Genomic DNA, 22,466 nt, shown 5'->3' on the forward strand with positions numbered 1-22,466 from the left:
TCCTCTGGCTTCAAGCATTTCATTGGATTCCCTAATTTTACATTTCGGTTTTCAAGTATATGCAGTTTCTGGCTAATTGGATGAAGCATTATTACCAGTGATAGAAAGCAGGAAACTCCCTGCTCTATTGCAGAAAGAAATTACTACAAATGGATTTAGCCTGTATCAGTATGCCAAAATGTTCAAATCCTTTATTAAAAGGAAATTTTTAAATGTATTTGTTCTACTACAAGGGCTTTATTTTCTGAACACCAAAATTGGCTTGCAACAAAAGGAAAGAGAATGACCAATGGTAACGTCATTTCCTGTGCTCCAGTTTGGAAGGCCCAGTATAGTCTGAGAGTTTCATTACCGTGCTAGTGCAATTAATCAGAATATATTCCCAGATATTCTTCCAGTTCTGATTAAATCTGTGTCTTTTTCAATGATTAAACTGGGATGACAGAGGACATCCCATAGTGTATGATACCATTACTGAAATTCATCTCATAAGGGTGTCCTTAGCCAAAAAGAAAGTCTTTGTGAAAGCCTTTCTCCTTTGTTGGTTGACTCTAATTCCTAAATGTATTTTGTGTTTGTATTTTGTATTGCTTCAGTCAGGTTCATTCAATCTTAAAAACAATCTTTCCATAGGAGGCTATCATGTGCAAGTGCATTTTGTAAACTTATTATGCTAAGAGACAGTTACCCAGATTGGAATTCAGGCGTGTTGATGGGAAGTGACACTATTGTGGATGGTATTTCTCTTTCAGGAATAAAAAGTAGGCTTTGTTCACAATGTCAGCTAAGCCAGCACTAGATTCACTCACTCAACTTTCTGTACCTGATGTCAGTTCAGGCATGAGCACACTTTCTGACAGTTCTATTAATAGAGGACCTAACTACAGCACTGAAGACTGAAAGGTTATATGAAACAACTCTATTTCTATTACATTCTGTTAATCAAAATCATTCTCTATTGTTCACCTCTAGGTCACTCAGTGGCAATTACCTGACTTAAGAAAGAAAGTTTTCTGTGGTCTCCTGTACTTTGTGTATGATTTTCCTTGTAAAGAACATAGGAGACTGTAGGTTGGAAAAGAAAGGATTTGGTGTGTGCTGTCACAAATGACCTGGATTCCTTTATTCTGGCAACAAATTCAACCCAGGTTTATAAAAGCAGTATGTGTCATTATGGGAAACATGGGCAGTTTGAAGTGCTCTAACACTGCTCTGTGCAATCACCTTGTGTGCAGCTGCAAAATGTCCAACATGGGCACGGTGGTGAGGGCAGGTGTGTGACCAAGGCTTAAACTAGTTTAATGTTTCCTTGCAGCAGTAAAGACTCTGTGGAATCCCACCATGAAAATGGAGCTGTCAGGCCACAGCAGAGGGGAGCTCTGCTGGCTTGCATCTCATGTTGCCTGTCCTTAAACACACCAGGCTGTCTGAAAGAGGGAGAAGCCTTTCCCTGCTAGATGGAGTGATCTTTTATTCTGTTTATATCTACTTTCTGTACTGCCTGTGCACAAACACCTTGTCCTACTGTTTGTTGAGGCAACATGCACCACATTTGAGGAAAAGATCTTGAGATAGGTGAGATTGGTTTTTTGAATTTGTTTTACTGTCCCTGGCGTGCAGCCTCTCTGCAGCCATTTCTCCCATCTCTGCATTGAGTGGAAGGGCAATAAGAATTTAGATTACTTTCTCTTTCCTGAGACCATTTCTGGTATAATGGCTGTTCAGCTCTGACAGCCATTTGCTGTGGTCCTTACTGCATTAATCTTTCCCTTGGCAAGGGTATATTATCATAATAATTCATCTCATGATTAGATAGGAAATCCTGGACTTTTTCTGTCACCTTAAAAAGGATCAAAGCTTCACATTTCAGCATTTTACTTTTCTTGAATATAATGTCTCTTGTTTGACTTTCTCCCCAGCTCCTCCTTCACAACACAAATCACAGAAACTGGTAGATAGTTTCTGTTCTGTAGAGTCTTCCAGGTGGATTCACACTGTTAAAATCATCTGCTCCCTTTCTTCAGCTTCTTGGCAAACTCAAAAAGCTGATGGTAAGATAGACACAGCTCCCTGTAACAAGGCTCCTCTAATTTTACAAGCTAGAGTCAATGAGGAGACATTTTAAATGGTAGCATTGTGAAGTATCATTTTTTAGGCTTAAAAACAGTTCCTGTTAGGCAAAAAAAGGACCATTTATATGTCCTTTGAAACATTTGCAGGCTTGAGTTTCTTGCAGTTTATATCTAGCAAACAGTAAAGGCTAAGTGTTTTAAAGGCTTTCCAGATCCAAGTTGTCACCAGGAAATAATACCAGTTTGCTGAGCAGTTCTGTGCTCCTGTCTGTCCCCTAGCACTTGATTTTGCTGTGCTTTTATTGATATATAAGTCGTTTTCTCTAAGGAATCTTTTTTGAATAAGCCTTGACTGAGTTTACTTGTGAGTAGTAAAATCTAAATTATTTCTTCATGTATTGTATGTAGAGGTAAAAGTTGGCCATTACCATGGATATGCATCATAAAAGAAAAATGCTCTGAAAACTCCTTGTGAATAGAGAAATTGGGGAAAAGGAGGTAGCAATTAATTGTATTTTTTGTTTGATTCATAGCTCCTTGCTGGCTTGAATAAGAGCATAACAAAGACTAAAAGCTGTTTTGTTCCCACTCTGGTGTGACCTATAAATAAAGTGGGGACTAAACTTGGACTGAACACATCAGTCTGGGCTCAAGTATTTGTGCTGAGTTCAAGGCTACTCCTACAGAACAGGTTCAAAAGTTTAACTGTTACTCAAGTGTTGCTGGGCTCACGTTTCACTGGAAGTGGGCGTGTGTGTGAAGAAGTGTGATTTCCTGGAAAAATATGGACCAATGAATCAGTAGCATGGCAAACAGAGAAAGCCTGGTAGAAGAATTGCTGCAGCTGCTGTAATGCATCTCTTCAGAGCTTGCCTCTGTGCAGGGCATGATGAAAATACTGACACTGACTTGTATGGTAGCAGTGCTCAGCTTCTCCAGCTCAGATCAGGGCCCTGCTGTGTTAACACTAATCCATGATGATCTCCTGGAGAGGCAAGAATCTCCATTCTTCCCTACCAGTCCAAACAGTCAGCATGGACATGCATGGCAGTCCATGGTGCTAAATATTCTTGCCCAAGATACCAGAGCAAGCCCTGGAGCCAGAAATAGGAGCTAGTCCTGACTTACATCCCCTGATAAATGAAACCACAATGACCCTAATGTTCAAACCTCACCCTGTGTCTGTCTGTCATTTCTTAATAAATCCAGCAGTATTCCCTCTAGGTCACTGACCACAGATAAAGGCTTTGGCTGTGGCACGAAGCATGGACCATGATTGCTCTCTGAGGAGAGCAGATGTAGATGTAGACTAAGTTGTTCACTGAAGGGTGACACCTAAACAAAGTGTTTTGACCTGACTTCTGGGTAAGATTTCTGGTATGAATCAGGCTTGACAGGGATGGTTGTGGTAAAACAGTCTCTGGATCTGCAGGAAATCCTTATGGATTCTTATGGTGGTGTTGATTCAGGCTTTTGGCAGAAAGGTGCTGTTTAAGAGCTGGGTAAACCAGAATGACCTTGTTCCCAACTTTATTTGTATAAGCTTAAACTATTACTTAAACTGATAACGTTCTCAGCTGGGAAACAGACATGCCTAGTCATTAGTGGTAGGAGAGGGTAAAATGACCCCTGAGAGGTGTTCACTTTACACAACATGGACATAATTCCCTCAGAATTCGATTTCTTTCCTTATTATCAGTTAAAAAAGCCATCAAAATAAATCTTCAAACAAAAGCAGCAGAAATTAATGATGAAAGACTGTCTTAAATCCAACATAGTTATGGGGAGGGTTAAACTAAAATGAAAGTTGCCATTTTCTAACTCATATTTCTAAAGAATTGAGTGTAAGAAACCTTTGCTCTGCAACCTGAAAGCCTGACCTAATTGACAATCAGTTTAATATACCTGATGGAAAGCAGTCATGAGATCCACTGCTGTGTCAGTGTTCAGTCCTTGGAACAAACACAGGGTTTGAAATATGAGGCAGGTCATAATTGATTTGCCTTTTATGAAATGCTGGCATGGAAGAAAATAAACATCAGAATTCTTTCTTGAAGAAACAAGGACATATGCTCCAGAATGGTTATTTGTATGTAAATTTGATGCCAGAAGTTAAAATACTGTTTTCAATACTTCCTTTTTGTATTGTTGGCTTAAACAAGAGAGTTAAATACTTGATTCATTATTTAAAATGGCAAGCTGAAAATACAAATTTACATAATATATTTTATATTTATAATTTTTAATTATGTTCTTAAATAGCAGATTCCATGTGTTTGGCATGAAATTACTTTTTGACAGTCAGTATTACTGGAGTCATTGACTTAAGATATGTGAACATATATCTTTTCAAGCTGCTGATTTTGTTCTTTAATCCATCAAGTACTATCTTGTTTGTTAGATGCTGTGAGCTTTTAACTGATTCTTTCTGTTAAGTTACATTTGATGGGATTCGCTTAAAATGCACCAAGGAATCATTAAAAATGAGAAATAAAATTTTGGTTTTAGCTCCCCCCACTTCCAAGATACTCATATCATCAGATCTCATCCTCCCACAAGTTAGAGTTAAGCATCCCACACCCTGATTTTGCACAAAGTTAGGAAAAGGAAAAATCAAACTGGCTTCCTTTTCCAAATCCATGTTTGGTTTCCATCTCTTAATGAACCAGGCATCAAAATGAACTTGTTGAATAAACTCAGATGAAGACATTTCTTTCTGCACCTGCAGATGAAGCTCTGCTGTAAGGAGCTGGTTCAGCACTCCACATGCTATTTCCAGCCACTTACTCAGTTACACCCACCAGTTCAGTGTTTTGACTTTCTCTGAAATTTCTGCAGCAAGCCTGAGCTACTGGTATATTCTGTACTTTGTGATGCTGGATTCCATGGCATGTGGGCTGCCCTTATTTCACATTTTATTTTAGATAGGGCTGTTTTTAAAAGAACAGACATACTTGGTTTAAAATAAAGAAATACACTTTAAAAGTTGTTTTTCCTTTTAACTTGCTAAATTCTTTACTTTTTCTCACATTTTATAAAATATATCCCAAAAATTAATTTTGCAAGATGTATCTGAGCTGATGCCTCTTACCTCAAATTGTGGAAATTGTTGATTATGAGATATCTAAAGGGCTTGGCAAGAAAGTGAATTTTTTCCTGGAGCAGTAAACTTGCAGTTCTTTCAGATATGCTCATATTTATACCTGACACATTCTGGTGCCTTTGCAAGTACAAAATTAGTGCAGTGCACAAAAGAGGAGGAAATCTGTTGGCAGCCAGGGAGGGATTGGATAGAAACTGCCCAGAGATGAAGGGAGCGGTGGATCCAGATGAAACCTGCACGAGGGCTCTGCGCAGCACGGCCTGCACTGCACAGCTCAAGGGCCAAATCCCTTAATGTGGATGCACTTAGAGATGTTACGTGAGGATTAGTCCCCTCAAGGAAGCAAAATAGGTTAAGATAGTGTGAGTCCAGCCATCAGTGGGTTGTCATATAACACAGTATTTGCCTCTGCTAGAAAATTATACAAGCACAGTTCTTGTATTATACACGGGAACTGTGGAACTGAATTGAATTTCCCCTGAAGGCCGGGGGAGAAGCTGGGTGGGCTTTGGAGCAGCAGGCAGGTCTGCTGTGGAAACAGGTGGGTGGACCAAAGGGATGAGCAGCTCGGACCTGTGCAGTCTGGTGATCTCAGTGTGTGGCTGTGTAGGACTGACTGCTTTGGTTTTCTGTCAGGACTAAGAGCTGGTTGGAGGAGGAGAAAAGGGGGAGGGGGAATGGAGGCAGAGAAAACACAGGTGGCTTCAGTTATATTTGGCTTTTTGAACAGATTAATCACTTTGTTGATTTACACTGTCCTTATTCTGTACTTTTAAATCATTTCTTAAGGAAGCATTTTCATGAACTAAGTCAGAAGATATTCTATTGACATAAGGCTCTTTAGAAGGTAAAGATTTTTTTTTGATAATCTGAAAAATTGATTTATTGCAGTTCTTCCATGACTGCCAGTAATTCCTGCAACCATTCTGAACTTTGAAACAAAGCCTCTTCTTAGCTTCATTTAACTTCAGGATTTAAAATAATAAATCTCATGACACTTTTTTTCTCAAGCAAATGTATCAGCTGAAGTTGATATTAATGCTCTATTATGAACAGTATCCAAAAAGCTACTTTGAAGTATGGAAAAGAGACTTTGCTGCTTGCTGGCTCATAGGAATAAAGAGATAATAGTTCTTCCACTGGTACTGAACTTGTCTTAAGCAAAAGTAGCTTCTAAAATCATGAGAATAAAATTCCTTTATTAACAGCCTGAGATTCTGTGTTCTTATACTTTCTCAACAGTGTGTGAAGTGTGCAAATGCCAGCATGACTCCAGGAAAGAGAGAAAGGCCAGAGTTTATTCATACACCTCATCATTTTACATGTAAGACATCCTGAGGACATCTTCAGAGCAGGTAAAATTTCTGGTATCAAGAGTGAATGGAAGGAGATTGTGAATGAAATGAATAGAAAGAAGTTGAATTTCTATCTTTTTACTTTAATATTGCTAAGTAATGAATAAATTATTAATATAGTAATTTTATTGCTGTGGTTTTAAATTTTGTGAAGAACATTGTATTCAAACCAGAGCTTTAAGAACCAAGTGCTGAAGCCTGAAAACATCTTGTACATTCGTTAACATGAATCAGATGTTAAGTGAACTGTGCAAAGTTTCAAAGTTTTAATGTTTATTGTTTTCTTGCTCCCTTTAAATTATTTATGGTACCATTTGCTTTAGGACTGCAGGCTTGAGGTCCCTTTGCTTTAGCAAAGGAAATTAGTAGCAGAGAGGAGTTCTTCCCAACTATTTTCTCCCAGGTTACCAATATAACTGATTGAAGATCCTTTCCACACTTGATGGTTTCTTTGCTCCATGTTCATGGGCTTTTTTGGGGTTTTTTATTGGTTTTTTTTAGTTTTGGGGTTTTTTTATTATTATTGTTTTGTTTCATTAAAAGTAGATGTTTGACTGGTAAAGATTTTCACAGATTTTTAAATCTTTGGTGGATTAAAATCAAACAGAAGATGCCCAGGACAAGAGTGACTCTAGCTACTTTGTCCATTTGTTCTCTTGTTGTTGAACTGGGAGCTGCCCTCTGCCTAAGGTGGGTACCTATCACTGATAGTATAGGTAGATTTTAATCCCAATTCCCTATCTAAATTGCATTACAACTTTAAGAACTTCCAAATATTTGCATAATAACTGTCATAAAAACCAGCATCCTGGGGTTAGTGCTTAAAAATGACCAAGTTTTCTTTTGTTGCTGGCAGAATTTGTTTCACAGTGCTATCTCTAAAGCATGGCTATAGTGAATTCATGTACCCATCCTTCCCAAAAGGGTGAATACAGCCTCACTTTGCCTTGCTGGAAGCATTGAGAGTGACAGTAAATCTCTTTGTGCAGGATTTACTTCTGGGAAATAAATACATTCTCAATACTTAATTAGACTATTTTTAATTTAAATAAATCTTTATTCAAATTTTTAGTTAACTCTGACCTTAACATTCTCCATAGTGATCAAAATACTGTGTTCACTGCAGTTCTTCCCTTTCAGTCTGGAGGAAATGAGGCTGGAAAGAGAGAGGCCTCACAGGGAAAGGCCTCCATTCTTGTTCTGTCAGTACTTGTCTGTTTGTCATGTCTCATAAGAAATGGCTTCTGTCTCCTTTGCTGTTGTCTTAATGAAGAGGACTCTGGTGTATCACAGTGAAGACTGCAGTGGTCAACAAATTATTCTTCTGGGGATGAATGTTTCACTGTGGTAGAAAGGTCAAAACATAGGTTAAATAGACATTTAATTCCAGTATTTCCTTCCAGAATCCAAGCAGATGTCACAGCCCTTTTCTGCTATAATTGTATCAGAAGCATCCAGAATCCCAAAATGCAAGAGATTCACTTATCATCTATACCAAAAAAGATAAGCTTGAGCTAAAAAAATGGTAAAGGCCGAAGCAGATAAACTGGTTGGTGAAATAGTATCTTTGGTGCACAATTACTATATTTCCTCACTTCTCTTCAGCTCCAGTAGCTGCTCTGTGCTTGACTAAATCTCAGCTAGAAGAGGCAGCTCTGTTCCAGCGATGTGCAGCTTTCTCCTTTGTCTGATGTTAATGCAAAATGTTCCCATTTGCAAAGGAGGTCTTTGCTTTTCTTTCTGTTTTTTTTTTTCAGAGAAGAAGAAGGGAGCAGTTAATAGAATTGAAGTGTGTTCTTCTTTTGCTGCTCTGTGATTATGTGCTGGAACTGTAATTTCTTCTGCTATACCTTTTGGGACAGAATTATAGGGATACAACCAAGGAGAATAATGTCACCTGTGAGATAAGTTATCTAGGTAAGCTTCCCAAGAACTTTTTGTAAAGCTGCAGTTTGTTTCCTAATTTAAAAGATGAAGGAGAAGAGTCTGAAATAGCTTCCCTGCCCAACCAAAAGCATCCTCTGCATTCCAGGAAGTAGGAAGCTATATAGAGCTTATTTGTCAGTAATAATGAAATAGTAGGTTTTATACTTTAGTATGTGTAAATTTTATTTGCTGCCAGTGAATCCACCTTGGTTTTTGTGCTATTGCTCAGGCAACAAGAAAGAAAGCATTTTAGATGGAAATTCAGGGTAAGGAGTAAAAAGGATATGGTGACTAAAACCAGCATTTACTGAAAATCACAGAATGAGAATCTTCCCAGCAGATATTTTCCAATTAAGTGTCTAGTGGATCAGGTGGTCCAGCTGGTTTTCTTGAAGTTTTTGGTAGTAGTGGACTACTATAAAGATTGTTAGTCTGGATGGCTGAGGCTCTTGCAGCATATTTGTTCCACAAGATATGGACAGAGACTCAAATTAAATAATGGCTCACACACGTATTTCTGCCTGCAAAGGTGAAGAAAAACTCTTGGCAATCTAGTTTTGATTATTCAGGTACTAAATTTCATGCTAAAATATGAAATATTTCCTAACAGCTTTTGACATCATTAGCAGTTGCTACCTGAGTGTTAATCATGGCTAATGTAGCTGCAAGCAGCACACAGAGATAGAGCAGATTCCACAAAGTACAGGTGCAGAATTTCTCAAACTTCCCGTGGAAGGAAAGTGCTCAGGCTCCCTCCCTCCCAGCTGTGTATTCCAAGGCAATAACAGCTTGGCAAATGTGCATCAGTCTGGAGGGCTGAAAGGCAAGAAAAATGTACACATTAGCAGCTGAGTCATCTCTGGAGTTTTGTAATATAGACTTTTATGAGAACAGGATCAAGTGTTGATTCTGTAATAAATCTGCAACTGAAAATTATGCTACTTTTATAGATGATTACATTTCTTGAGTTGCCTGCTCTCCTGTCAGGCTGGTCACTGCTTGGTCTGAGCTGTCAAACTGCTGCCCCTCCAGACATGCAGCCCAGGTGTTCATGTCTCACTGCAAGTCTGCCTTTATGTTTTAGCACTGCAGACTGGGTTCAAAACCAAAGTGAGTTATTGTGCAGCCTTTGTACAAGTAGTGACAAACCTTAAACCCCCACAGCCTCTTATCTGAATGTCTCACTCTGCAGCTCTTTTGCAGTCACTATAATTGTCTTTGAATCTCCTTGGAGTGGAACATTTCAGGTGGGTCTGGACATGCATTTCCTGAGCTGTCTGTCTACCAGATGGATGTTAAATTTCACTTTTTTGAACTTGTCAGACACTGAAATGATTAAGTTGTGCACCAATCCAAATGTCAATTATTTGCAGAATCTCATGATTTATGAATTTGCTTCCATCACAAGAGGCTTAAAATACATACACCTTAAAATGCAGTCCAGTCTTATACGTTCTGCATTAAATGCATGCTTGTTATTTCTAACTATATTGCAGCAATTAAATATATACTTGCAAATACACACAAGTATATATTTTCTTTTGGTAACTTAATGTTCTCTGTCTGGGTAATGCATGAGAGAGATACCAAAAGCAGCTTATTTCTTTCTTCCTAAAATCAGTATTGTTAGATCTAGTCAACAATGAATATTATTTTCATATTTAGTTTTTCACAGATTTTGTTGCTGTTTGCTATTCAGTGGCTTAATAAGCTTCTTTTTTATACATGTGTGGAAATAGTTTGGAGTGAATCAGGATAACAAAATACTTTCAATTTACATCTTTCTGACATCTTGGTTCACTATTAATGCCCCTTCTGATGTAGTTTTCTGGGAAAGCTCTGGCAAACCTCCAAAGCTGTTCACGGATGTGGCAGCATCCACCATTAGAGCATATTTGGATAAATAAATACATTCAAAGGCATTTTGTAGTAATACTTGGAAATCCTCTCAGGAAAAGTAGAAGCTCTCACGTAGGTTGAATGTAAGCAGTCCTGTCAGGATTCAGGCGTGGCACATTTATTGGCCTGCTGAGGATCAGCAACCACTTTAACTATCACCAAACATCTCTGTTCATCTGGGGGTCTCAGTTGCTTCTGTCAGGCTCAGCCATCAAAACAACTTTTGGTACCTCAGCCAGATTCCAAATGGTGTAAGAAAATATGTTGCTCTGTGTCAGGACTAGTGCCAAACATGAGAATAATGAGGTTCTGACTTACTGCTCTCATGGGAGGGTTTAACTGCATGGCACAGCTATGAGATCTCGTGCTCAAATGAACCACCAAGAGAACAGAGCTTCTGAAGGAGTATGACAGGCATAAAAAGGAGCTTTTTATATTGCATGGGCACCTGGCACCGACAGGGTAAGCTGTGGAGGCAAACACTACACTTTGTTCCAAGAAAGGAACTGCCTGGCTGACAGAACAAATAAGGAAAAATTTTAATTGGCTATAACGACGTGAGCTGTGATCTTGCCTGACTTATTGACTTGTATTGTACAGTGGCATTCTATATATGCCCACAATGGGGATTGTCACAAACTTTTGGTGGAAGTTTTTGGTGCAGTATGGTCTGGGCAAACATGAAAATTGTGTTTGGAGAACAGGACAAGCATGCAGTTAAGGCAGGGTGGCTATCAAGGGATGATGGCTATGGGAGCTGAGGAAGGCAGTCTCAGGGGCCCTTTTAAAAACCACTGCAGATTTGTACCCAGATTGCACAGAGTGTACAGGGTGTACCCAGCAGTGAAACCCAGAGTGAGTGGAAGGAGGTGGCTTGTGACATTGAGGGAAGGGAGAAGGGGGATGTGTAGACAGAGGTGATGGCACCAGTGGCCAGGTAGTACAGCAACAAAAAGCATGAAGTGGGATCTGAAAACTTTAATGAAGGGCAAAAAGGGAATCAAAAGAAGTGTCCAGAACTGATGGGTTTGTGTTTGTGAGGCACATTTTGTTTAATCTGACTCTGTCTTTGGAAAATCTGGAGTTTGGAAATTCTGCTCTGTAAAGCAGAGTCGTGTTCTTGCCACAGCAGTTATATTGGAAATCTGCTTTTGGCCACCTCAGAACATCAGCTCTAGCAGTAAACGCCACCGAGAGCAATACAGGATGTGCCCTGGATACTCCGACGACGCTTGGATCAAGAGACATTTAAAGCATCCAAAGTGAGAGCTAAACCCTGATGAGCTGTCCCGTGAGTCCTTCCTTACAAGGTCCGAGCTGTGGCTGGGATCAAACACGGAAAACATTCCCGGGAAAGGACTCGGGGCCGGGCGGGGCCGGGCGGGGCCGGGCGGGAGCGGGCGGGGCGGCGGCGGCCTCGGGCGCCACCCAGCGGCGCGGCGCCGCCACAGCGCGCTCGCCCTCACGGGCCTTCGAGCTGGGCTGCGATCGGTGTGTGTGATTGTCCCTCGTGCACGGCCGGGGATGGAGATAAAACTAGCGCTTTCCGCCAAATTGTGTCCATTCTTTATTGCTACCAAGAACTTCCAAGGAACTCTTGATTTCGCTGGGTTAGTTAAGCGCTGGGATAGTACGGGTAAGGTGACATCGCTCAGAGAACATCCTGTGGTCTGTAGCACAGGAAAGGGGAGATAAAAGAAGGAGAATATAGGGTGAAATACTCGTATTGAGCACATGGACGCAAAGGACTCTACATTTTGCAAAAGGGCCAGAAATGGTAGGTGCTATTTTGTTTTTCAGTTAAAGTGTGAAATACCCAGTTCTTAAAAAAAGCCCAACCACAGACCTGTGTCTTCATGCATGAGTCACGAACCATAAGCAGTCCTTCTTCAAATTAGCTGCCTCACTCATAAACTTTTAAGAGTTTTCTGGTAATTTTCACTTTAAATTTTATTAATAGGGTGGAAAAAAAATAGCTTCTGAAGTTGGTAATCCATAAAGTCGCTCAAAAGACATGTGACTGAATACTTATAAAAATGTGAATAGACAGAAGAAAGAAGGCAGATAAAGGTGTCTACATGTGCCAAAAGAACAAGAATGCCTTCCTGTGCACCCTCCTCCTCCCCTTTTGGACCTGTTTTTTGGGGGAGAAAGGGGAAAACAGCTCTGTTTTAAAGGCTGATTTCTTTCTTTCTTTCTTTCTTTCTTTCTTTCTTTCTTTCTTTCTTTCTTTCTTTCTTTCTTTCTTTCTTTCTTTCTTTCTTTCTTTCTTTCTTTCTTTCTTTCTTTCTTTCTTTCTTTCTTTCTCTTTCTTTCTTTCTTTCTTTCTTTCTTTCTTTCTTTCTTTCTTTCTTTCTTTCTTTCGACTATTTCTAGCTCTGACAACCCACTGACAACAAGAATAAAAAGAATACTGTTATTTCTGCATTTGTAGTTTCTGTGAGAGCACTGTGGAGTTGTTGTATTTCTTGGGTGCTCAGTTGATTACTTTGCTTTTGTTTGCATTTACTTTGTCTTGTCTTCAAGGCCATGGTCTTCAGCACTTTTGCAAAACATAGCACTGCAGCTTTTTTCTTTGCAGGTTCTTCTGGCTGCAAGGAACATTTCAGTTCTTAGTGGCTGTGCTTCAGTCCGGAAATGACCGTAGTGATTGAAGTTCCTCATAGCCCCAGCACATCACTTTTGTGTGAGGAAATGCTTCATCACCCCTGCTGAGTCTCTGCACTGGAAACATGCAAGCCCCCTGTGAACGTGAAGACACAAACTTGCTGCTCCAGCCACTGTTTGAGGGACAGAATTATGGAGCTGCTGCAGAGGAGGGCACGGAGTGTCCATCTGTGGCTGTGTCAAGGAACAATCCAGCAAAGAGGGACTGCCTGGTAGTTGCTGTGCTGTGCTTTGGGAATTTAATAAATTTCATTGATTGGTTCATTGTGCCAGGTGAGAACCCATTTTCCTCTTCTAAAGAAAAAGAAATTTAAGTTCTTAACAGTTCTACAAATGTTTCTAAAGTAAGGATATGCTTTATGTCTTTGTACTTTCTCTCATTTATCTGCTTTAGCCTGTTGATCATACTCTTAATGAAACTTCCAATTATAAATCTGGAAAGACCTAGGAGTGATTTACTAGATATTAATAGTTAGTAGAATGCTTATAAAAATAAAATAATACTTTAAAATCTAGCTATCTTATAAACAGACTTTAGCATACAGGGCAACTGGTCCATTTTTGTGGCTGGATTCTGCAGAGGTGTGAGTAAGGAGCTTCTCTTTACTGTCCACAACAGTTTGTTTACAAGGCCTTCTTTAGTAGATTCTATATGTTATTCCTCTGTCTGAAGAATACTGATGCTATTCCCTCCATTACAAGTTCAAAAACCATGTGATCTTTGTGATAACCTTGTTATCCATGTTAGGGGTGTTATCCTTAGGGGAGGCTTCACTTCCTTGTGAGCTGCTGGCAGTCGTGTGATTTCTGCAATTAAGAGTGAAACATGATTGCAGAAAAAGAACAGAGACCCACTTCCTTAAGCCTTCTCCCACCCACAAGTTATGACTTGTTGTCTAATAAATCATATCCTTCCTCCAAAATATGATTTTTAAACTATTTTTTTCCCCAGCTGAAAATGACCAAGAGTTGCTTATAGTAAACTGGAGGGAAAATATGGAGCTTTTTCTCCCATCTAAATTGTGGTCTGTGTAAATTCTTCTATTTAGTACTACTCCTAAGCATCTCCCATCTTCCAGGGATCTGATTTAGAAAATAGGGGAAACACTTGTGAGCTTGCTATATTTTACTTCTGAGTAACCTGGGAAACAGAAATATTTTAAACCTTGAAAAAACCCAAAGGATGGATTCTTGAGTTCGGAATTAATACCTAGTTACAGCACACAAAGTAATTATTTTGCTACTTCAACTATTGAGAAATGTAGGACAGTCAGTCAGTATCTTTAAAAATGGAGAGTGTAGTGGGTTTAAGAGTTTGAGCTTGGTTTTTTGAGCTTGCTTTTTAACAACACAAGAGGGAAGGAAGCAAGTAGGAGTGCAGTGGGAGTGCATGCTGAATGACACTGCAAGGCTGTGAGTGAAAAACTTCTGTGAATGCATTCTGTTGTCAAGCAACTTTCCTTGGAGAGGGGCAGGGGACAGAAGGGGATGAAAATATCTTCAAGGAAGAGCTTGGATGCTAGAAGGGTATCCCCTTGGGAGGGTTAAGATCAAGAAGCCATTTGGCTCATTCCAGGCTTTGAACTATTCAGGGGCTCCTGAACCAGCTAAGAGCTTAAAATTCTCCCACCATGCTCCCAGGTGCCTTCAGGGACATGCAAGAATTCAAGAGCAGAGGTGGGGATAGTGCCAGGCCTTTGAAACATCCCCTTGAATTACACTGCATGACTAAACCACATTTGGCTTGGTTCTATGTCTCCTGGGCCATGGGGAGGTCTGTAAGCTGCAGTTTATACCACAGCAATAAAATACTGTTCACCTGCTAGAATTCAGTGCCACTGCAGGATTCTTGCAGCAGTGCCTTTGAGTTTGGCTGTCCAAGTGTGTGACCATGTTGTTAGATTCAGCTAACAGGACAGGGAGGAAGGGGAGGTGTGAGTATCTGCTTAGAAGTAAACTGGCAGCAGTTACAAAGTTGTGGTTTCCGGATAGTTTTGCTCTCTGGCTTTGACAGCGTTTGCATCACAGAAAACAAGCTCTTCCCTTGGATGTCTGCTGACTTCAGTTTGTTGAAACTAGTGACCATGCAGACCTTTTCTGTCTTCTCTGTCCACCAAACAGTTCAAATCAATGCTTTGTAATTTGCCAGGATCTGGCAGAGTCAGTTATTTAGTTATGTGGAGGGGATAACATTTAATGGTTTAATTCAGTGTGAATGTTAGTTTGAGATAAAGTTGTGGTTCTGTTCAAGTCTTGTTAACTGTGATTTGTTCCACGAGATAAATACTCCACGAGACCAAACCTGAATTCCTCTAATACAGTATTTCTGTGCATTGATCACTGACTGCCAGAAAGGAAGGATATAATTGATTGTCCTGTTTTAATGATGCAAAATATTTTAATTAAATCTCTTGTTTAAACTTTTGAAACCATTAGGAAACCCCTAAATGTAAAATATGTTCAAGAATCACTGAGAAACAGCTGTAAACCTCTGGAGCTGCTGTTAGGCTGGACCTTGATCTGCAGTGACTTGAAGTCACATCAGTAAATAGTGAGTGGCCTGATGCTGCAGCCATGGGGACTGTGGGAGAACATGGATTTACCTTTAAATTAGCTGGTCCCACACTGCTTTTAAGTGGCTGGAGCAGTGTAGTTCCTGGCACAAAGTGTAAAGCACAGTGTGGGAGAAGAGGTGCCTCTTGCTGATTTCACCCACTCCCTTCTGCTGCAGATGAGCTCCTGTGAACACAGCAGGCAAATTACACAGAACTTGTTCTCTTAAGTAATGTGGTTTTATCCTCTTAAAAATGTTATGGCTTTATCTATTTTGACAAAATTGAAGTGGCATGAGAAGTAAATGCCTTTTTTAATTGACATCTTTCAATGCAGGTGTGCTTTTTCAAAGCAGTATCTTCCATTTTCAATTGGTTTTCAGCAGTGTAAATTGGAAATACAGAAAGGTGAGATGGAAGATCTGCAGCTCTGGCATGGTATGGAGAAGAAAATTACCTTTGTGTCTGAACATCCACTGTTTTCTTCTACATTGTGTCCATTAAACTTTGAACTCTAAATTTTCATATTCTTAGGTGCTAATGGTGCAAAAGAAGCAGAACAGGAGTGGTTGAAACAGTGGGTAAACTGACTCTCATAAGACCCTTATAGTGGAAAGTAATTAATTTTATCTATAACAGTAAGAATTTTTAATTAGCTGTGCATCTTATGCTTATAGTAGAGTAATGGCTTACATCTAAACTCAAAACTAAATGTGCTGCAGTTCTTGCAAGCCCTGGTTTTGGGTGGTAGTTACCAGGATTAGCAGGGTGCTTTGCTGTCATTCAATGTCTGCCTCTGTTGCAGGGATCCTGTTGGATATACAGAAATACTTCAGGCTCAGTGATGGGAAGACAGGTCTACTGCAGACAGGTAATAAAATCTCCTCAGTTCAGAGAGCTGGCTTTGCCCTGCCCCTCTGTGGTCTGCTCCAAAAACACAGTCCAGTTTCTTAGCTCTTCTAGTTCCTCCTTCTATGTGGCATTGCCCACTTCCACTTGTGGGCAGGCTGACTATAATGCAAAACTGAAAGTCAAACTACAGTCAGGTCCTTCAAAAATCTCACAGTATGTCAATCACAAAAGATGAAGGGTTTCTCAAGAAATACAAAAGTTGAGTAATTCACATACATTCACATTGTTTAATTCAATTCACATCAATTCAATTCACATACATTTTATTGTTGTATAGGTATTTTGAGTCTGCATTTGTATTTTTCCAAATATCAATCCTCCTCCTAGTTCTAGAAACTCAGCCTGCCTTTAACCCCTGCCCTAAAAGTAGCCTGAGTTTATCTGAGGGCTGAGCAGTACATATGACAAAAATATTTAGACAACATTATCTTTGTTCATTGTTGGATTTTCAGTCTTCACCTTGTGTTACATGCTGGCTGCCCCCATCTTTGGATACCTTGGAGATCGCTACAACAGGAAGATCATCCTTGGAGCTGGAATTTTCTTCTGGTCTGGTGTGACCTTGGGGAGCTCATTCATCACTGAGTCGGTATGTTGCTTTTTAGAGGGTGCTATGGAAATAACCTGCATGCATCTTGCAGGACTTGATAGAGTTCTTCTCTAATCATGTTTGGAAAAGCATCAGTGACCACTCATTTTCTGAGCCTTAAGCCTGGACTAAATATACTGCATGCAGGAATGCCTTAAAGGACTCTGGAGTCCAGCCTAGGCAACAGAGAGCACACCCATTATTGTTGCAATTGATGGGGTTTTATTTTTGTCCAGAATGTTTTTTGTTTATGACCTTACAGTTTGTTTCTTACATGTGTTCTATCCACCCTGTCCTGAAATTCCCTCTGGGTGTCACTCTGAGAAGTCACTGCTGTGCAGAAAGAAAAAGCCAAGCAGTGAGATGTGAAGGGAGCAGGTGTGAGTGGAGGGAATACAGACACAGGCAAAAAGCAGTGGAATTCTGATTTCCTCTGGTAGATTTCATCCACTAAAATACCCCTCTTTAACAGTAAACTTTCTTTCTGTTTCTTTCTTTCTTTGCATGGACTTTTTTTGACTATAATATGCCTTTTCCCTGCAGCATTACAGGATATTTGTTCTTTCACGAGGATTGGTTGGCATTGGCTCTGCCAGTTACTCCACTATAGCACCTACCATCATTGCAGACCTGTTTGAGGAAGGAAAAAGGACCACAGTGTTATCTATCTTCTACATTTTCATTCCAGTGGGAAGGTTGGTTTTCTTGCAGTGGCCTTTTGAAATTCTGTCTGACCACACCTGCAATTCAATATACCCTGAGCCCTAATCAGATTTATTTTGATATATTTCTTTATTGGCTCTTACAAAGGGATTTGTCACTTCCTTGGCAAGTTTGAATAGAGCCGATTAGGTGTATTTCTCTACTTACCTTGAAAAAAATTTGCTTTTTCCCCCTAACATTTTTAGGGAGAATCTAGACTCCAGAAACTCTGGCTTTGAATAAAATATTGAATCAATTCTAAAAGAAATATGTGCATGAGAGTATGTAATTTATTTCTGTGTTTTGGGAGACAAAAGCGTTTAGATATTAATTTATATGACAGATTTTTCAAGAATCCTCCATTAAATGTTTCCCAAGGAAGAACTGGTACTTCCCTCTCCTCTTTTAGTTAAATTGACATTGTGTCTGAAGAAAAGGTAGAGAAGAGCTTTTCAAATGGTTTAGAGGCATACTCTGTATCAGAGCAGGCAGCCAAGGCTGGGCCCAGAAGGCAGATTAAAACTAAAGAAATTCCTGCAGGGCACAATTCCTTTGGCTAGCACAGGAGGGAGTAGGTAATAAAATGTTTTATGGGCTCTTTGATCCAGGTTTGCAGTGTCATTTACAGAATATGTATTCCAAGGGGAATCTGGGACATTACTGGCATCATCTCAAGTCTGCTCTGAGGAGCTTAGACTCTCTTTTTAATACTGGCTGGCAAGCAGACTAGCACAGACCATGAGGGTTATTTCTGTTTATCCCTTTGGAAAACTATGACAGAACATTCTCCTTAGCTGGCAAGACATGTCATTTCAGCCATCCAGAATTCATTGGTGCTTCCTGACCATTCCTTTCTGTTGTTTGCAGTGGCTGTGGTTATATGCTGGCAGCTGGCATGGCAAAAAGCACAGGTGACTGGCACTGGGCATTCAGGGTGAGTCACTCATTCACTGTAACATCAAAATCATCACTGGGGGTTGGATTTTTTATGTTCATTGTGTTAAAGGTGAGCAGTGGGAGGACTTCCTACCCTCTGACAGGTCAGGAACGTGGTGTTTAGGAGAAGTTTTCCTAGAGGACAAGTGGCAGATTTCTGCCTAGCTCTGATAGGTGTAGGTGAAATTGTACAGCAGCCAGGGCAGGTGCTGATGTTCCTCTTACCTGAGAGCACATTTGGAATGGTTGTTACTGCACCAAGACTTCCTCAAACAGAGGAATTTGAAAGTAAAATGATCATTGTACTGGTAGCACCAGTTTCTGGAATGCTGCTGAGAACAACTTCTTTGTATACAAAATCAGCTAGCACATGCAGCTGAGTGGGGCAGAGTATTTAGCTGAGTAACACTGATGTTATTCAGGTAACACTGGTGACTGCATCAGTGATTCTTGTGTTTGTGGCTAGAACACTACAGTACAGTTTTCTTTCTTCACTTTTTTGTTTAAATCAGAGCGAGGAGCAATCAGGTATCTGTATGATGGGGAGGGAGCATCTATTATCTTTTCTTCAAAGGCACCAAAGTCACTCCTTTTCTTTACAAATATGACCTAAACTAGCACACATCTATTTCTGAACACATCTGCAAATTTCTGATAGTGATTCTAATGCAATTGGAATTGCTGTGGAGTTCTCACAATAAGAAAACATCTATCTTTGATCTAACCAACCTTGTGTCTACAGGTAACTCCTTGCATGGGAGGACTGGCACTGCTTCTCCTGATTCTGCTGGTCCCTCACAGGATCCAGAGAAAGACAGCAGCACACAGAGCACTGAGCATCTCTGGCATGGTAGGAAGAGCAGATGAGAAGCCAGATGTACACAGAACTACCAAGACTACTTGGTGTCAAGATGTGGGATCACTGGTCAAGAAGTAAGTGGTTTGAGCTACAAAGGCTCCCTCTGTTGAGGAGTCACCATTCCATTATAAGAAATATGTCCACTGAGTCCCACTTTGCTCCTTTGAGCCACATGCTCTATGCCAGAGGATGGAAACACTATTAGTAAAAATCTTTCTTCCACTTTTTTACAGGAATGCTGCAAAAGAGATAAAAAATTTCTTTGCTTCTTCTATGTTCCCATTTTGAGGAGGGGGAAGGGGGTGAAGTTATGTTGGCAGTTTGGTCTTATTTGAATCCAAAGCTCTACTTTCTAGTAAATTTTCCCTTCCCTACAGGAGCTAGATTGGTAAAAGCGCACAATTTTCTGGTGTAAATTTATTTATAATTCTTAGCACCCGAGGAAGGTTGGATTAGCATGTCCCAGGCACTCTGTGGTATTTGGGAACCTGCTGTGCATGAGGTCAGAGTTTGTGGGACCCCAATATGCTTTATAAAGTAATTATAAAGCATATTGGGGTCCCACAAACTCTGACCTCATGTGTTTTGATGGGCTGAGCTGTGGCTGGCAGATGACACCTTCCTTTTAACCACACAAAAATTAAAGATGCAGGGCGGAGTAAAACGCGGACCGGAGCAGGTTGCTCGCTCCTGTGCCCCCGCGGTGCCAGGCGGTGCCAGGCGGTGCCAGGCGGTGCCGGGCCGTGCCGGGCCGTGCCGGGGCAGGACGAGGCGCTGGAGCGGCTTTGGGAACAGCAGGTGCCGCTGTGCAGCTGCGCCAGGCAGCTCCGCCTGCCGCTGCCCGCAGGCTGCTTTCCAGCACCACGCTTTTCCTTTCAAGACTTGCTTTCCTGGGACATCGCTTGCCTTTGGAGTGTTCTTCCAGATGATCCAGCGTTTTCTCACTGCCCGCTAAATCTGCATCCTCTTCACATCCTGAATAGCGGGTACATTAGAGATCGGTTTTGTAGGATCGCAATTTGTAGGCAAGACATCCTGAAGTGAATTTAAAAAAACAATTTCCTGAATCAAAAATGAACCTTTCTGACATTTCAACTAGACTATCTCCAACGTTGCTTTCCTACACAGATGTTTGAGTGTAAAAAATAAATATTTTTATTTTCTTTCCCTTTAGCAATTGATTCCCATTTTCTTTTCCTTGGACAATTGATTTCCAAAGCATAAAGACATACTGCCAAAAAACTATGTGGTTCCACTTTTAATCAAATCCAAGAGCACTTTAGGAAATAGAGAATTAGGTTCATTTCTTAACAAATCCTCTAGTTTGGTGGTCATTTGCAGCATACATCTCTATTGACCTCAAAGGGGATTTTCTCCTGAACTATTAATGACAGAGTCCGGCAAAAATTTAATTTTTTCCTAGGATAGGGCAGGAAGGAGACAAGGTTTGGACAGTTTTCAAAAACGTTTCTCCTTTTGTCTGAAACTTGCTGTGGAGATTGACCTACCTCACTCAGGTAGGGTTAAGGAGTGCTCCAGCCCAGCTCAGACCCAGGCGTTGCTCTCATTTACACTGGTTACAGAAACAGCTTAAAACCTGAGGCATTTAGAGCTGAACAGAGAGCCTTTTCCTTTAGGTACTAAGCCATTACATTCTTGCTCACTCTCTATTGTTATACTTCTGCTATCAAAAAATTCACAGCAATTGTTTTGGCAGAAGTTGGCATGAAATCTGCAAGAGACCAGGATTTAACATTAAATCAGCAGGTCATACCCTTTACTCTAATTAGTGCTTTATTGTTGAATTTCATAATGAAGCCTGATCAGAGTTCAGATATTCAAGGGAGTGGATTTCGATTACAAGATGTCTGAAAGTATTGTTTTGTTATTGCTTGAAATCCTGGGTGTTGCAGGTAGGTTTTCCCTTTTTCCTCACACCATTCTTTCTAATATCTCTCAGTTGTTCTTTTTTTTTTTTTTACTTTCAGCTGTAGTTTTGTCTGTTCCTCACTGGGTCTCACTGCCATGGCCTTTGTCACTGGAGCCCTGGGAATGTGGATGCCACTGTTTCTGTACAGAGCTCAGGTTGTGCAGGGCCTTGTCCCACCGTGCCTCCAAAACTCGTGCAATTCATCGAACAGGTGAGCTGTGCCTCGGGGGCACACCTGGAAACGCCGCACGGTGCTCGGTCACAGCTGGTTTGCAGAGGGGAGGGAGGATGTCACCCAGCACTTCTCCTGAAGGCAGTGGGGTGTGAATGTTAAATTGTCTCCAGGTATATGAGACACTCCCCTTTGGTTGTTTGTTTATAATCACTCAGTTAACTGGAAAAATGCTGCCAGCTCTATTTAAGTAAAACAGGAAGAAGCAGTAATAGTAACAGTTGTGGGGGAAAAGGAGAAGCTTTAGCAAGGAGTTTTTAGTTGACAAATGACTGTGCACCCCAAGTTACTTAAATACCCGTTTAAGTTGTAGTGACTTGCCTATTATCCTCTTCTTATTCCATTTTTATGATCTGTGCCATGTTGGTGAGTTCACTGTGGCTCCCAGCTTGAAGAAATCTTGCTGATTTTGGTGTAGTATCAGATCATCACACCAAACCAGGATCTTGTGAATAGCTGCCAGCAGGGCTCTGCTTAGAGCATGTCCAGACCAATGAAGATTCACGAATGGTATAAAATATTGTATAAGGGGAATTTACACTAGTAGAACACTTTGAAGTAGTCATAACACACCTTTTTATAGATCCCTTTCCCCACCAAGGAAGAGAAGTTTTTCTTCACAGTGTGTTGTCCAGAATACAAATATGTATTCAGTGTTCCTCTTGAGTCTTCACAGCTTCCCCCAGTAACAGTGAGCACTGGGACTGACTCCTGGCAGTGGTCTCCATACAA

General features: G+C 40.5%; 1 protein-coding gene and 1 long non-coding RNA gene across 6 annotated transcripts in view; one reads left to right on the top strand and one right to left on the bottom strand.

Annotated features, from left to right (window-relative positions):
- The first annotated feature begins 6,417 nt into the window (after window positions 1-6,417).
- LOC135283744 (protein spinster homolog 3-like) overlaps window positions 6,418-22,466 on the top strand; it is a 29,325-nt gene continuing 13,276 nt past the window's right edge. For 3 of the 5 annotated variants that reach the window (XM_064394813.1, XM_064394815.1, XM_064394816.1), the window contains exons 1-11: window positions 6,418-6,530; window positions 7,104-7,220; window positions 8,288-8,447; window positions 11,485-11,617; window positions 12,937-13,295; window positions 16,380-16,445; window positions 16,939-17,075; window positions 17,619-17,770; window positions 18,645-18,711; window positions 19,456-19,646; window positions 21,561-21,713. In XM_064394813.1, coding sequence (XP_064250883.1) covers window positions 13,088-13,295; window positions 16,380-16,445; window positions 16,939-17,075; window positions 17,619-17,770; window positions 18,645-18,711; window positions 19,456-19,646; window positions 21,561-21,713 — 974 coding nt within the window. In that variant the 5' untranslated portion in view covers window positions 6,418-6,530; window positions 7,104-7,220; window positions 8,288-8,447; window positions 11,485-11,617; window positions 12,937-13,087. Of the gene's footprint in view, window positions 6,531-7,103; window positions 7,221-8,287; window positions 8,448-11,484; window positions 11,618-11,807; window positions 12,133-12,936; window positions 13,296-15,482; window positions 15,574-16,379; window positions 16,446-16,938; window positions 17,076-17,618; window positions 17,771-18,644; window positions 18,712-19,455; window positions 19,647-21,560; window positions 21,714-22,466 lie in introns of those variants that run through there. The other 2 variants (XM_064394814.1, XM_064394817.1) reach the window with 2 other exon arrangements.
- LOC135283749 (uncharacterized) lies at window positions 13,551-16,827 on the bottom strand. The gene is made up of 3 exons (XR_010349390.1): window positions 16,330-16,827; window positions 15,626-15,761; window positions 13,551-13,829 (listed from the first exon to the last, which is right to left on the bottom strand). It is a non-coding gene; the product is annotated as an uncharacterized LOC135283749 (long non-coding RNA).

The sequence above is a fragment of the Passer domesticus genome, chromosome 19 (genome assembly GCF_036417665.1).
Source record: "Passer domesticus isolate bPasDom1 chromosome 19, bPasDom1.hap1, whole genome shotgun sequence".
NCBI classification, from domain to species: domain Eukaryota; kingdom Metazoa; phylum Chordata; class Aves; order Passeriformes; family Passeridae; genus Passer; species Passer domesticus.